This window comes from Acanthaster planci, linkage group LG20 (assembly GCF_054643075.1).
Source record: "Acanthaster planci isolate LZ-2023a linkage group LG20, COTS_SCS, whole genome shotgun sequence".
NCBI lineage: Eukaryota > Metazoa > Echinodermata > Asteroidea > Valvatida > Acanthasteridae > Acanthaster > Acanthaster planci.
In genome coordinates this window covers 2663290-2680009 of record NC_141796.1, presented here as the reverse complement: position 1 = coordinate 2680009, position 16720 = coordinate 2663290, and the positions used below count along the sequence as shown (strand labels likewise).

The 16720-nt window shown below is 40.7% G+C and overlaps 1 protein-coding gene across 1 annotated transcript in view; it reads right to left on the bottom strand.

Annotated features, from left to right (window-relative positions):
* The window catches only part of LOC110975569 (uncharacterized), a 37094-nt gene extending 21066 nt beyond the window's left edge, over nucleotides 1-16028 (bottom strand). The window contains exons 1-10 of the mRNA XM_022228152.2: nucleotides 15888-16028; nucleotides 15112-15235; nucleotides 13918-13989; nucleotides 13007-13078; nucleotides 12234-12305; nucleotides 11294-11362; nucleotides 9197-9277; nucleotides 8956-9036; nucleotides 6369-6440; nucleotides 5170-5241 (exon numbers count right to left, since the gene is read on the bottom strand). Of these exons, the coding sequence (XP_022083844.2) occupies nucleotides 5170-5241; nucleotides 6369-6440; nucleotides 8956-9036; nucleotides 9197-9277; nucleotides 11294-11362; nucleotides 12234-12305; nucleotides 13007-13078; nucleotides 13918-13989; nucleotides 15112-15235; nucleotides 15888-16017 (845 nt within the window). The 5' untranslated portion in view covers nucleotides 16018-16028. The remainder of the gene's footprint in view (nucleotides 1-5169; nucleotides 5242-6368; nucleotides 6441-8955; nucleotides 9037-9196; nucleotides 9278-11293; nucleotides 11363-12233; nucleotides 12306-13006; nucleotides 13079-13917; nucleotides 13990-15111; nucleotides 15236-15887) is intronic.
* Nucleotides 16029-16720: the final 692 nt, after the last annotated feature.

The following is a 16720-nucleotide window of genomic DNA, read 5'->3' as shown; positions in this document are numbered from 1 at the left end:
AAGGACCTTATTTAATTGGCTTTGGGTATGGGAGATCCTTCGGTCGGGAGGGGGTCTTGGGTCTTGATCTGCTGGAGATGTTGTGTTGAGGTGCCGTGGTGATGTAGTACAGTTCTTCGGTGAGGTGTTCCTTGTCGCAGATGTTGTAATCCCTGCGAAAAAGGGCTCGGTTGAAAGGCGACTTGATTTTGGGGTACACCTTGCAGGTGAGGAGGCGATCTTGACATCTGGACAGCTCAACATCAAGAAAGGAAATGCTGTCATTTCTTTCTTGTTCAATGGTGAACTGGATGCTGCTGTGAAGCCCGTTGTGGTGATCCAAGAAGTGTCAGGGGTTGTCTTGCAGGTGCTGCCAGATGACAAATGTGTCATCCACATACCGGAGCCAGATTATGGGACGATGGTCTGCGGTGACGATGGAGGTCCGATCGAATTCTCTCATGAATATGTCTTTCACCATGAATAGCCTAAAATTCCATCCGATGGTAATCTACTTATTCAAGATAAACCAGTCAAGAATGCAGCGTTCGCATGTGCGCCAGTACGTGGTTGGAGTTGCCCGTAGAAATTATATGCAATCACCGTGGCCACGGCGGTCCCAGTCACGCATAAAGGCCGGTTCATACTTCGCGCGAATCAGATGTAAGCGTTGCGAATTTTTAACAGTTGAACACATTTCAACTCGAGCCATATTTCGCCAAAAAAGTTGTCGTGACGTCAAATTTGCTTCACTTTCGAATGCGCCTGAAGTATGAACTTGCCATTAGTCATGCATGTTGTGGTTAGCGAGCTGTCATTAGCCTTTTAGAGCAATAGCGGACACAGTGGGCAGGTGCCATTCGGTTTTGGCAAAATCGTTTACCTTTGCTCCAAACTTACTACTTCAAATAATGCCCTCCTGTTGTGTCTGCCATACTTTTTAATAGGGTAAATATCAACTAACCAACGATTTCTCTACGCGGCTGGTATAACGTCCGTGTTATCTTAACTTAAGTTCCCTCTTTCGAAACGGTTTTTCACAACCATAAATTACTGATAGTGAATTATGAAACAAAAGCCAATTGACTGAATTGATCACGGAATTATCGACAAATCGTACCACAACATCCACTAATTTCATATTCGGATGCTAACAATGAATAACATACTTTTCGGGGGCCTAAGCGATTGTTTTTTTTTTGTTTGTTTGTTTGTTTTTTTTTTTACTGCAAGTTGACCGTGCACCGGTCCTTGGTTGTTTTCATAATTTACAGTGCTGGCAATGAACATGTGCAGGGAAGGGGTCTTTGGGGTGACTGAAATCTGCTGGACCAACATGATTTGCAACGTTATTTAACGTTGAGGAAACAAACTTTTGCGTGTTCAGAGCCACTTATCACTAAATATAAATGCGAAATTCGACATAGTATTGCTGCATGCCAAAGAGGAAGATTCAGATTACTTTAAACTATCCAGTTTGACACCTTTGGTAACCTTCCTCCCCTGCGAGCTTCCAAGACACCGGACATGCAATGTTCCCAACCTTAATCACACCATCCAGGCGTTCCCTTGCCGGAGCATATCTCTCCCCGTGGAACTGCAGGACATCCGGTATGGTCCTCCGATAAGAACGAGGCTGATTCCATTGGCATCCTCATCTCATTCAAAGGTCGCATCCGCCTACTTCAGTGGATCATGATTCAAATGCTCACCTTGCCATCAGCTGCCCCCCCCCGGAGAAAACACCGGCCACGGTTCTTTTAAGCAACATACATCCCAGCTTCCTATCTGGGGGCAATACTCCATCTCTGCAAGGGCATGATCGCACCGACAGATCGCTCCAAAACGCAAATCTTCCAAACTGCGTTTCCCTTTTTCCGCTCATCGTAGTCTCCTCCCGCCCTTGCCTGGCTCGATTTTCTCGGCTTAATGGCCAGTATTGTGGACCTCGTACCGTGCTGCAAACTCCACATGAGACCACTCCAGATCCATCTACTTTCTTGCTATCAGCCCAAGACGCGTACGGACCGATCAACCTGCCAGTCCACAATTCCGAGGATGTTCATCAATACCTATTCTAGTTGCTAAGAAAGGACCACTTCCTTTCCAGGCTCCCTTCCGTCGAGCGAAACCCGAAGTAGTTATATCGACTGATGCGTCATCTCTCAGATGGGGCCCTCCCATCCTCCATATCAAGGCAGCGTCAGGGAACTGGAACACCCAGTGCCAGCAAAATTGCATCAATGTCGTGGAACTGCATACTATTTTCAACGCTCTGCGATACCTTTCGCGCACATCAAGGGGAAAAATGGACCACTCCACGGCGGTAGCATACATCTTTCATCAAGGTGGTACACGCTCCCCCTAGGCTGTGCGTTCTGACTTGGGAGATCCTCTGCTGGTCAATGAGTCACTCAATCAACATGAAAGCCATCCACATCACTGGGCCCGGCAACACGATAACGGACGCCCTCTCCCGGGGCAAAGTTTGTCCGACGGAATGGACCCTTTATCAGACGTAGACAAAAATCTTTCTGTTTTGCCCCAGGGACACCTCACCCATGTCACTGATGCCCTGTCAACCGATTGTACCGGCCTGCTGGCGTAATGCCTTTACCCCATCTCTCTTATAAAACGTCATCTCAAAGATTGTGCTAATTGCTCTTTTCTAGCCGCGTCTGCCGTGGTTTCCCAGGCTGACCAGACTTTTGGTTCACCAGCCGTTCGTCCTTCCAGCAAGACCAGGCATCCTCCGTCGACCAAAGTTGGGGATTCTCAATCCAACACCGGAAGACCTTTACTTAACGTGCAGGACTTTGTCCAACTATCCCTCTGCTTGGACGGGACTTTCTAGCGACAAGGCGGTCATGGGCGCACTGGGACGACGCTCTTCCACCGGAAATATGTACGACAGCAGAGTATGACATTTCGCTACGTGAAGCAACGAACATGCACCTTTAGGTATCATTGCTGACTTTTTCATGTACGTTTTCAATTCCAGTATGCAAATCTCCACGATCCACAACTACGGGCTCTTCTTGTCATATATTCCAGCTTCAGGGACGGTTCCACAATTTCCGACAACACTTCCCTTAAACATTTCCTTGTATATGTTTATTGAAAACCCGCGCAGTAAGCGTCTGGTCATGTCGTGGGACCTAAACAAAGTGCTACGGATGCTCCCTGATGGCCCCTTCATACCTCTAGGTAGCGTATCCCTGATACGCGTCAATGTTAAACTGGCTTTCTCTCTAACCAAGGTCAACTCTAGAAGGGGTGGTGAACTTCAACCCCTCTCCGTCACTGAGGGACATCTACGTTGGGAGCCTGACGGCGTGTGCCTCATTCCATCCATTGGCTTTCTGACCAAAAACCAGACTCCATTTTTTAATCCACTAGACATTTTGTATCAACGATTGCTTTGCATACTGTAAACAAAGCAGACAGACTGTGGTGCCGGGGAAGTATGCTGAATTGGTATCTCTTTCTGTTTAGGCTTGCCTTTATTACATCCAATGCATACATATGGTACCATTTACTTCTTGTGCTAATGGCTATCGCATTTATATCGTAGCCGCCCCCCCCCGGCAGTGGCACTCTGCGTATGTAGTGACTGTTTGCATAGGTAGAACGTAGAATCTTCCCCCACATTAACATTAAGTATTGGTCGAAACTACTACAGAATACCTACCAAAACAGTCCTCTCCAGTCCGTCTTCCCAACTTTAGCTCCAACGAGTTGGGTCGCTTTCGAAAAGAAAGACGATCGTGGCGGCAAGACCGCATTGCGTTGTGGGAGGTCGGGTGCAACACGGGTGATTGAATATTTTCAGTGAATAATAATCGGCGCATGATAAATTTGCGTATGCAGTGACTGTTGTGGTAGGTATTCTCTAGTATACTCGAAACACACTTAATGTGGGGGAGGCTTTTAATTGTTACAACACATACATCATGTACGACTGAACTTTTGCAAGGTAGGCCTATAACAAACAAAGATTGATAATAGATTTCGAGTGCCAACGTGAATATGTCTCTCTTTGGAGAAAAAGTGGTTCTGAGTTTCTTGACAACACATTAACTATTTGCACAATACGCATAGCTACATTGTTGAAAGCAAGAGTGACCAGTTACCGGAACAACGGCATTAAAAAGAAATGTCCTACAACTAGCCCATGCCAATGTCACATGTACAAACTAGGCTTAAAGGTCAAGTCCTGTTCAAAGGGTGAACATTTGTTTTTTGTTTTTTTGTTGTTCTCTTTTTGTAAAAGGCATGCAACTATTTTGATAGATCTACTTATTTCCTTGTTTTAACGTTTCAGGAATGCCATCATTAAGTTTGTTTGAATTTCTGTGGATGATGAAAAATTTACCAACTTCTGCCTTTACGCCAAGGTTAATCAAAACACTTTACATTCAGTGTTGTCCGATTGATGTTGGAGAACAATTCGTGGCATCGGTGTTAACTCTCTGATGGAAACTTTTCATCTTGGCATAATAAACATTTTCTCCGTTAAGGACAGTTCTAACCGGCCATTTTATATCAAAGTACGTTTTGACATACCATATTTGTTTAATGTGTTACACACAGTTGTTTGTTCTTCTTATATTGCCATGTGTGAAATAAAGAGAAAAATAATGATATTTTGAATTAATGAACTCTTATCGCGCAACCGTTCCATTCCAGTTTGTTTGGCCTCTTTTGGTTAACAGGTGTTTAATTCACGGTGATTATTTTACAGTTATTTGCATGGATGTTGAACGTTGAATTTTTTTAACAAATGATGAACGTTTTCGGAAGGTTAGTTTCAAATCTGTTGTGAGATTGTTGGAACGTTAGTTTACGTTATACAGTGCATGGTTCAAAACGTCTGACGAACGTTTGTAGAGTGTTTGCAGCTTTGGAACAGGCATGCCACAACATACAATGGAGTCTACTCGATAACGTGGCCACAACATTACACCACAACGTCGCCACAATAGAAACATAACGTCGCTGCAACGTTCTTGCGATTTTGAGGGAGTGGGGGCTGGGGCAGTACTTCAGAACAGTACATTAACTCTGTAGAATATTCAGCAGAAATTACCCCACTTTCACATCCAAAGGTATTTCAAACTTTAATTCTGACAACGCAATTATTTCTTGAACATTCTACGGATTAACTATTTAGAAAAACGTTTTACTTACAAAGTTCTCCCTATCGTTGTATTGATAAAAACAGTTTCGGGGAGATATGCTATGCTGTTCGAGGAAAGATATCTGCAAAAAATAATAAAGTATTTGCATGTTATGAACGTGTTACATATACCAATGTATTGAATAAGTGACTGGCCAGTATATACAGCAAGCTCGCAATCCACTCGAGCCAAAGATAAGGTTCACTGAAGCTTCTAGGTTCTCTGGACCATCGCACAGTCCCAATGAACTTGGCAGTGTCATATACCAGATCTTTGTTGAATGATAAAGCATACTATTACTGCGATGTAAGATATATAATTTTTAAAAATGGAAATTGTTAGACGTCTTTAGCATTACATTTTGAAAAGGTAAATGTCAAGCATGCGAACAGATTTTGTGCCAAAAATCTTTTGTAATATAGACTACTATAGCACAATGTAGTGACACGAACTTCAGTCTCTGCCTCACTGAAATGCAACCCAATTCTGACTCCAGTCTATTTCATGTTATGTTCTTATATTCTGTGAACCAAGTGCAATTTGCACTATATGTATTCGGGTTTGGTTTGTTGTGATCAGACAGGCTTTTTTTTTCACCGCGATGTTTTTTCCCCAACAGTTGAATTTCTGATCGTAAGATCTTTCTCACTAGGCTTGCCCTGTACTTTTTAGGCTCAGTGTTGTGACAAGCGCAACTTACCCTAAGTGCTTTTGAGTGCAGTATGCAGTAACAATGTGCCCACATGCTGCGTTATTACAACGCTGCTGCAGTGGCACTAGGTCGTGGTTAATTTCAATTCTCGTTTCTCTAATGCTGGCAGAGGCACACAGCTTGAACTCAATTTTCTCATGAAATGCAATTTTAAAGTTACAGGACATACGATTGGCCTACAACCTCAAAACCGGGCTGCGTACAAACGTTGCGACTAATGTGAATGTTAAGAGGAACGCGATAGGTATAATATATAGCTAACGGTCTACAACAGTAAAAACTCTAAACCAAATAGGTGCAACCGAAATGAACTTGGCAATTATTGGGAACTTTAAACATTTAGTTAGATAATTTGGATGTTCTAATAAGCGCAAAACAAATGACTTTAAAAAAGCAGCATGCTACTTTTGCATAATAAGATTGGTATGTCATTTCAAGGTAAGTTTAACTCATGTTAACTGTAGCCTTAATTGTAAGCTTTATGTGAAGCCACTTACAATTCACTTATATATTTTACTCCTTCAAATGCGTCAGTTGCCACGCTCTGGATTCGGTTACTGCTAAAGTCCCTGTTGGAAAAAACAGACACATCATTAACATTTGCAGAACAGAACAAAAGTGCATTATCGGCAGAACAAAATGCCTTTAGTCGGCTAGATACGCGTTCATTTTGGGTGAAAGTTTAGGTATATTAGCCTTAAAACAAACTCGCTGTCAAACGGACGTCATTATATTAAAAAAATCTGGATTTGCAAGGCCTTTATTGTACCGAAGGAAGCCACTGGAGGCCATTTTTACCAGGCCGAATACAAAGGTGATGGTTGGCATGCTTGCCGTCGTAACGAACAAGCGTTTGCACTATCATTGTAGCATGTGTAGCACAGTCACATGTCTGTCCAGCGGTTTCAATGGCCTCTACGTGCCGGAATGGGGTTACCTTTGCAGATCTTTTTTTACGATGCGAAGCATCCCCCGGAGATTACTGCCCATGCTTAAAATCCTGTAATATATTTTCCTTTGCTTTCAATTCACATAAGGTATGATAAACAGCCAACCACTCAACCCCCCCCCCCCAAAAAAATTCCACCCTAAATGTATAAACATCTGACTGAGTGGAAGCTAACCTCAACTTTTATAAATGGGTAAACACAAAAACCACGATACCATACTAAAATACGCTTATTTGTTAAAGGAAACATGCAGTGGGCACTGAGCTCAACCTGTTCTTATACTGTTTTACAAATTTAATCTAAATGGTCGTTTCGTTGTATGTGAAAAGAAGGTAGTAGCTCCTCCATTCCTAGAAAATCCTTCCTTTAGTATGTTTTAGAGGGCGCTATGTAAGCATAGCATGAAAAGCGCCCCCACTTGCCACACAACAGAGAGCCGCTGCTGTGGTGCACAAGCTTAAACTAGTGTGCCGACCTAGTCCATACTACGGTCCTATGATACTATCCTGCTTATAACATGGCGTATTTGGTGTGAAAGCCCCACTTATAAGTAGCGGTGGGTAGTCGGATTGGGTGCTCAGATGAATGAGAATAGACAAGGCGTGGTCATCAGTTCTAAACACTCGAAACTCATGAGGCTCGAGTAAACCAACCAAGAGGTGGTGTATGTTTCCAAGGATTACCCGGCATTGGAGTGCCGTGGGCTACATTATCCTTACTGTGTAACTGTTTTGAATTCTTCATAAACACATTTTCCTCTCGAATCTCTTGAATGTGTAAAAACTCTCTGGTCAAATTTGGCAACAGAAATCCACAAGTTAATAAATATCAACTCCTTATATCCTCCCTCGTTTTTTTCGATCGCTGAAATACGAGGCAGCTTTTGCTGGTTTTTAATGTACTCTAAAGTATGCCCATTAGTGTTTTTAGATGTAGTTGTACACTAATCTGCCGTTTTTAATATTTAATTTATCCCTTTTCATAATATGATTTTAAAACTTTCTCTTGCAATTTGTAGGTATGATCTCCTGTTTTTAATGTCTGTATCATGCCCGGAAGTATCTATCTCATTCTGATCTCCTATATATTTTAAATAGTCAACAATTAACTTTAAATAGTTAATGTTAAGGTTTTTTACTGGTCCACAGCCAGATGTGGGGCAGCAGGTCTACGGATCACGGTAATGTTATTGCTTTTGCTACCCCTGGCCCATCTGGGAATACTGACCTGTTTTGTAAATAACAAAATAAATAATAATAATAATGGCAGAGAGGTTTTGCGTGGTAGCATTCAGGCAGGGTAGTTCTTTACTAAAGGAAAACTCCGTGCACACCCTATGGAACCAAAGCACTGGCCTGCACGATGGCGGCCATACAAACCACGGTTTCCCATAAACGACAAAGAGACACATTTCTTTATACATGATTAAAGTAAGTGTCAATGGATACCGAAAGAATACAGCACATAATATCACAAAAATCACTTCCTGGTTGTATTGTATTGTGAAATCTCTGCATGCGGAAACAAACGTGTTTAAAATAACCTGTGAAATTAACAATTAAATATCACTGGAGATTTTGTCGCTTTATGCTAATTTGGGGGAAATGTGGTCAGAAATACTTTGACAAGATTTTTAGCGAACAAAATAGTCCTAACAGTTCAAATAGGAGGGCTCTATTTAAATGTTTTCATTTTCAGAGCGATATTATTCAGTAGGCACAGTGAATACTCCGCTTCAAGTCTAAGAAAACAAGGGGCCTACAGAACTGCAGAAAGAAGAAGGGTCGAAATGCGTCAATACATTTCCACCATGATTGCTGAATGATAGACCAGTTCCGTTCAGAAGCTCCTGTCAAAGGGTTCCCAGAGGCTAGTTATGTAGCCACAACTGCACTGATCCATTTGCCCATTTATGGCAATGAGCGCATACGCGTTTGTGTGAATGTATCTGACGAAAGCATAATGACTAGATTGACGACTAGTGCTACGTCTAGCCATTTTGTTTGGCGCCAACATTTCTGACCCACACACAAAAAGCACACGTTGAAGGCGGGGTTGTACGAACAATTACGTCGTTATGGTAAACGATATTGCAGCCTAAAAAGTACATTTATAGGGCACAATTAAAACTTACATTATATGCAAGATGAGCTCTTTGTTTCTCTGATATATCAACCGTGGTGGAATCTTTTCGATACTATTATTGCTAACGGCACTGCAAAAAGGGAGAAGAAGACAATGTTTTATGTTTTGCATGCATCACAAAATATGACACAGACATCACGTTTGCGGCCTTAAAGTGATAAAATACTGGGATAAAGGGGTATAGCTTTAAAACAAACAAATCACATCCAAGTGCTTTATGTAGGTCTTACATTATCGAAGGTGTTGCAAGTCCACTGAATGTTAGAGGGCTCAAGCTCTTCAACTTGTTAGAGGAGAGCTGAATTTCACAGCTATTGGAAGAAATGTTGTAAATAAAACACATTATGGTAAAGTAGCAATGATGAACGAGGTAATTTATATACAGAAAATTATTCCCTTTTTAGGGAAGTGTGTATGCAGTTTTTTTATATGACAACAGATGAGATGAAGGCCTGAAGAACCAGGGAATTGATCCTGGCGAAGATTTTCACAACCTCACCAATCTGCAGACCAAACATCTTGAAGCTATTTTTTTACGCTAAACAATGTAGAAATAGTGGACTGCACCCATCGTGAATGCCGCCCGATGCCTGTTGTTCATATCTACGTGGTGAGTAATAGGGAAACCGACATGACAAAACACTGCTCTCTCGTCGCTTGTTTCACTTCAAGTTTGGGGCAAAGGGCACTACGCAACGGTTTATGTAGCGGGAACCAGGCTAGAGTTTGGGGTCAGAAACGGTTCAGACCCTTGGATTATGTCGGGCCGAACAGAACAAAATAAATTCGGATGCTCTCCAAAGTTTGATGAAATGCACTTTCGGAATAGCTAAATGCAAGGCAAATGCGTTTTCAAAACACATTAGGTCTGTAAAATTATTATAATCTGAAGCACGCGTTATGTCTGGAGAATGTCATTCGAATTTGGTCAGCAAAAAATGTATTGGAATCTCAAAAATATGTTAGTTCTGTAACTTTTTCTTCAGTGTTGGAAATGCATTTTGATATTTTAAAACTTTAATAACATCAGATGTAAAAAACGGGGTCGAATTTTCAGAAAAGGCATTTCACTTCTACACCAACATGTTGGAATCTTTTGGACTCTACTTTATTCTGCAACCTGACCGGCAACCCAGCGCTGGAGAATTGTGCACGGTACCCTGAAATAGTAGAATTGCCGTTTGTTTTCAACTCTGGCAGAAAGCAACCGAAGACTTCTGTTGTCTTTTGACCTCGTTCGCTCAACACGAAATAAAATGTATTATGGAAACTACACAAGAATCCATGCATGACCTGCTTCTGACCTATATCTCAAGAGGCAGGCATCATGAATAACCTGAGTTTCTTGTGTATTCCATATTTTGGGGGAGAATTTGCTTTTGGCGAATGTAAGAGTAGAGGAAGGTCTGAGGGAAAAGGGGAAACTGTATAAATCCAGTTTAGAGGGCTATGTCAAGGGGACCAGTAGAGGACCGTGAAACTTAATCGGTTCGCTGACACTTTTGAATATCGTGGACTCACGCGAAGAGATTGGAAACTGTTTCTATTGACTGCATGGGAAGTTTGTCTTAACCGAGGAAGTGCTTGAGAAATGAATCTATCTCTGGAAGAGGGATTCGTCAACTTATTCTACATTATTTGAATTATTGTGAGGGAGTTTAGGATGCGTATGTTGCTGATTTTCCCATTTCCAGTCGTTTGTTTGCGGTGAATTTTATTTAAACTGTCGAGGAACACAGAGCATTCAACGTATGCGACAATTTCCAAACAAGGAAAGACAACCGTGCCAGAGTGATTTAACTGACAAAGACGTAGACTACTATAGTTCAGTTTCAGTCCTCCTAGAACAATGTCAGGTGCTTACAACTCGTTAACGGTCATCCATTTTGAAGTTGGTGGATTTGAAATCGATTGACGGGAATGTACCGGGTTTTACCCTGAAACGGATGTATATTCATAACCATCGGTACCCAGTCCCGTCTGAGAGCTCAAGAAAAGGGAATATAAATCTTTCCGACGCAAGGTAAACTTTGGAAACAACTCTATTGTTATATCCGGTGCTAAATCTGACTCGAGCAAGCCAGCTAAACTCGGTGATCGAGTTGTTACAAAATTATGTCTGCACGAATGAACGGGAGGTTGTATGGTCAAGTTGTACCGACGTACCAGTGAAAAGACAATGTTATGAATGTGCTCCAGAGTAAGGTCAAAACCCATGATTATACTTTTCATTTTTCTGATACAATGAAACATTTGGAAAAGATCTCCTTGCAGGTTCAGATAAGAATTCACGACAAATATAAAGAAACAGCCTGGCAGGGACTTACAGAAGTCCTCCACCGATGTCATACAAAATGTCTGCATCGAACTTCTCTAGGTCATTGTTGTCTAGCTGCCTGAACAGTTGTTGAGAAATCAAACAACAAAGAACACCCGATCAACAGGTACATCTAGTTCTGTAATGGTAAGCTTCTCCAAATCTAGATGAACAGATAAAAGTTACTCGTCAATAGCCACGATCAATCCTTCTATAAAAAGTGACAAGTTTTTACACCTTTTTGAATAGTTGCAAAAATAGCAGTGGTACAACATAATATTGTTTGTTCACAGATCCCACATTTCAGAGCTAACCCGAGTCATTTGTCTTGCACCTGAGTCGGACTCAAGGTGCTATTTTTGTGACTCTTGACTTGTAACTTTCACTTATTCACCTTTTACTTGGCATGGACTTTCAGAAAATGACTTGACTTGGATTGCACATTATGACCTGTTACCAATATAAGTCAGGGAACTACTCAATCGAACCCATGAAGTAGGCCTATCAACTTTCGCCTTGCATTTTTAAAACAATAAGCGTGCGACTTCGTTCAGTGTGCGACTTCTACTTTGGTCTTGCCTGCCAAAGGCCACGTCTTAATCACGTGACTGTGGCATGAAATTACAAAGTGACTTGTACTTGGGGAAGACTTGTGAGTTGATTGTTTTCGAACTAAATTGGCTTGTGGATTGACTTGACTTGAACTGTTATCAAATAACGTGACTTGTGACGGGACCAAATGACTTGTGGCTTAATTCAACTTGCTAACAAATTACTTGTGACTTTACTTTGACAAAAAATGACTTACTGCTACCTCTGCTATATTTTCATCACATGTTGAACTCTCACATTTTGGTGCCAACAGTGTTTGATAAAGGAATTGACTCTCTGCCAAATTACCCGATTCGAGCACATTGAGGAGACTCACGAATTACCAAAAGGCAACTTACAAATTCAGAAAGCTTGAAAGCCCAATGAAGCCTCCCGACTCAATCGTCGATATTTTATTGCTACGTAACTTCCTAAAGAAAAAAAAATCAGATTTTGTGAACATCCATGCAAACAAATAATTCATTACCCTGCTTAATTTGAAAAGCCCATGTGAGGTCTTGTAAGTAAATCTCAGAGGTTCGGGGGCGTTTTTTTTTGTTTTGTTTTGTTTTGTTTAGGGGTTAAAATGTTGACGGGAAATCAACCAAAATTCAAAAGATTTTTTGTGTGCATTTTATCATTGTCTCTCGGCATTCCAATTCTTACTTTTTTTTCATGCAAACTGTTCTGGTTGCAGTCTTTTGCACTATTATTTGTTCTGCTGGGATTTCGACCTTCATTCCGAATTAAATGGTTTAAAATTAAATACATATATATATTTTTCATGTCGTTATGTTAAATTTGCAGCGTCAGCTACTTTTTAGCAATAAACCGTTAAAAAAGGACGATTAATTGGTGAATCTTATTACAAAACGCTCAGCATTCCTGTAATCATTTTGTGTTGCATATGAGAACTACTGAGCGTTATCCCTTTCTTAAATGTAGCAAAGTGTTTAGATCACAAATTATAAATTGACTGGTCAATATAATTTTGCTTAAAATCAAGCTTCAGCCCCATATCTCCTTGCGGTAGCCGGTGTTACAATCCTTTTTAATGACATTGACTGCTTGAAGTAATTGTTTTTCTCATAGGTTTCCGTAGCTGTAACTTGCACACAATTTTGGTACTTACAGTATCCAAAGTTTGTTGAGGTTCACAAAGCTGCTCCTTTCAATTCTCGTCAGACTATTATATCCGAGATCTCTTCCAAAATAATGATTTGATAAGAATAAGATTTTGATGAGAAAACGAAAACAATGCAAGGGACTATTCGTCATAACCCTTAAAGGTTCTATTGATTACGGGCGTGAGGTCTTGAAAGTAAATAGTTGAGGTTCGATGGCGTTTTCAACAATCTTTGAACCGGAATCTGATAAGTGAATTCGTGTTGTTGTTTTTTTGTTTTTTTTTTTGAGTGGGTTTTGTGGTTAATGTTGATGGTAAATCAATGAAAATTCAATACGATTTAGTGAAGTCCCTTTTTATCAGTTGCACTGAGTATCATCGCCCCTCAGCATTCTTATTATTTTGTATTTCATGCAAACTTTCTGTGTTCAGTCATGAATTTGCATTATATTTTGTTCTATTGGGATTTCAATCTTCATTCCGAATTAAATGGTTTAAAATTAAATGCATACGTATATTTTTATATTGTCGTGTCAGATTTGCAGCGTTAGTTACGTTTTCCAATAAACTGTGAAAAAAGGACAATTCATTTGTGAATTTTATTACAAAACGCTCAGCTCTTCTGTAATCATTTTGTGTTCCATATTAGAACTGCTGAGCGGTAAGCCTATAGTATTCATTTGGAATAATTAATTAAATTATTCCTTTCTTAAATGTAGCAAAGTGTCCAGATCACAAATCATAATTTGATTGGTCAATAAAATTTTGTTTAAAATCAAGGTTCAGCCCAGAATCTCCTGGCGGTAGCCGGTATTACAATCCTCTCCACTGTTTAGTGACATCGACTGCTTGAAGTAATAATTGTTTTTATCACAGGTTTCCGTAGCTGTAACTTGCATACATAATTTTGTACTTACAGTATCAAAAGTTTGGTGAGGTTCACGAAGGTGCTCCTTTCAATTCTCGTCAGACTATTATATCCGAGATCTCTTCAAAAAATAATGATTTGATAAGAATAACAGGTTGATGAGAAAAAGAAAACAATGCAAGGGACCATTCGTCATACCCCTTAAAGGTTCTATTGATCATGAGCGTCGATTTGCTTATACGCCACTTTAGGAATATTTTCGGTTTCAGGATATAAGTGGTCGTGATTTAAAGGGCAAGGTCCAGTACATGCTGTAAACCAGGACTCGGAGTGAATACCAGTCATCTCTGCTCTTGTTTTGCGTCTTCAGTTAACACAGTATACCCGATAAAGCTGTATTAAATTATGAGAATCCAAAGGAAATTATGTAGGGACACCTGAGACGACGTGTTCGATTGTTTTGGTAAAGACACTATTAACCTTTTAGGGGTTGACTGTCGTTTTAAAAATGCCCCAAATGCTCTATCCACATGGATGAGATAACTGAAGCGTAACATCCTTTTATATTGAGTATTTATGCAACTTTGCACTTTGTTTGTTATATTTTTGGAAAGGTTTGTACAAGTTTGTTCTCTACAGTCCGTTCCAATGAGATCTAGTTTATAGAAACAATAAAAGTTTACATTTTGCCCTCGAGGCTGATTCCAAAATCTCGGATGGGAAAACTTGAGTTAGACACAGACAGAAGAGCAATCTTGATTTGAGCCTGCATGACTTAGTTGCCTGATTTATATTATAATTTTTCTCACCAAATGCAATTACACATTCGGAGATGGACTAGAAGTATCAAATTATACCGTGGGGCGCGAATCTGTTGGCAACATTACAATCTTCAATTAGAACAGGCAATCAAAGAGCCTAAATGATAGATATCTAAGCCCCTCACCATCTGAATGTCATAACCCAGACAGGTGAAAACAGTAAAATTCGTATTTTCACATTTGCTTTGAAAAGTTTTACATCCAATTTCAAATCCGACTGAGAACTTAGGATATTGCATCTTCATTGAGGAATTGTGTACGTGAAATTGTGCAAACTGTGTCAGGCAAACCTTTCTTTGTAATAAGTCGAATATAAACGAATATGTTAAGCAATAGGCGTTTCTTTCGTTAAACATTCGTGTATATATTTTCAAGAACTGTGCCGATATGCATACTAAAATAAAAGACGCACGTCAACTTACAACTGTGCTGTATTCCTCGGTATTCCAAGTGGCACAGACTCCAAACCTTTTCCTTTACAATCCACTTTCTTTGTTGGCGCACACGTACACACCTGGCAAGCCTCATCCTGACCACGTACCAGACCTACGAGAAATACACCCACGAAAACAGCGACAAATATGTTTGGAAGCATAGTTCTTTCCAACACCAATCCAGTGTAAGTTAACCTTCTAGCCTCGGTGAACCCAGAAGAACGGCTGCCCACGTTACTCGGGGAATGATTCGGCTGTTAAGCAGTATGCCGTGAACTAACTGGAAATCAACGTTACATGGCTTACACAAACGAACACAGGACTCTAGTGCAACGTAGATAAGGGGTTTCATTTTAATTCTGCTTTCGCTCCCTAAACGTATTTGCCTCGCCCTGAGCTTTTCAGGAAGCTTCAGTGAACTATACCTGTCATCTTGCGTCTCGCTTCGCGGATCTCCCTATAGAAAATAAAATTTTGAAGAACAATGGAGGATCTAACTACTGGAATAAGTTAGGATTGACATTTAAAAAAATGATAGAAATGATATATACCAGCTAAGGGCAATCCAAAACCGTTAAGAAGACATTTACCTGCAAATCGAAAATAAATGATGCATTTTTTGGATAAAATGACAAAATCCGTATCAATTGCCGAACCGTAAGTAATGTCAAGTTTCCCAAGGTTATGCAAATTAGTGGCATGGGTATTTGCAGTTTCTGCCGGATTAAAAAGCAGAGAAATGTCATCCATGATCGGATTCTGACCTTCGATCTCCTGGGGCAATGGACACTCTTCTCTCACTGATAATACAAGTTCTCCTGACAGCCAGCCTTCACTGGCAGTCCCACGTCGTACTCTGTCTGGTGTTGTCTGGGCTGTGCTGGGACTTACCATCGCTGACCCACTGTCTGTCTGCCAGGACTCGGGTGAAGCAAAACTCCCGCTAGCGCCACAACCCTCGGCAGGCAACCTGGGTGCTGGTCAGCTAGTCAGTTCCCATCCGTTTGTCACTAGCCACTTGTCGTGGGCTGAAGGTCACTATTCAAGATCGTCCGATCAACACAGAAGAAAGCTCGTGGCTTCCGACGTTTTGTAATGTCAGGCAAAGTCAAGATTAAGATTCAACCAGTGGAGGAACCTCCCCTCTCACCACGGACAATAGCTAACATAGCGTACCTCATTTATAATGTGTCCTTTTTCCCTTACCTTGGTACACGTACGTGTCCATTCCTTTAAGTGTAGACTACAGATTAAATTCATTGGCTCTGATCCTCATTTATATCAGTGTCAACATGACCGTATGGGCTGTGTTTGTCACATGATCCTTCAAGTTCCAAATTTTGTTAAAGATTAAACCGAGGTCTTGAGCCGTACCACTAACTGGTATAACATGGCCAGGAATATCAACGCTTTGCACAGTGTTACTGCAAAAACGCAATGAATTCAAGATGAGTATGTTGGTTTTATAACTATTGACTTGTAGTAGGATGTAGAGAGTAAATATGATGTGTTTTAAAAGACATGAGCCTTCGGAATTTTAGAGTAACTCTTTGCGGTCGTGTTAACACCGATCATGCGGAAATCGAATATGCCGCTC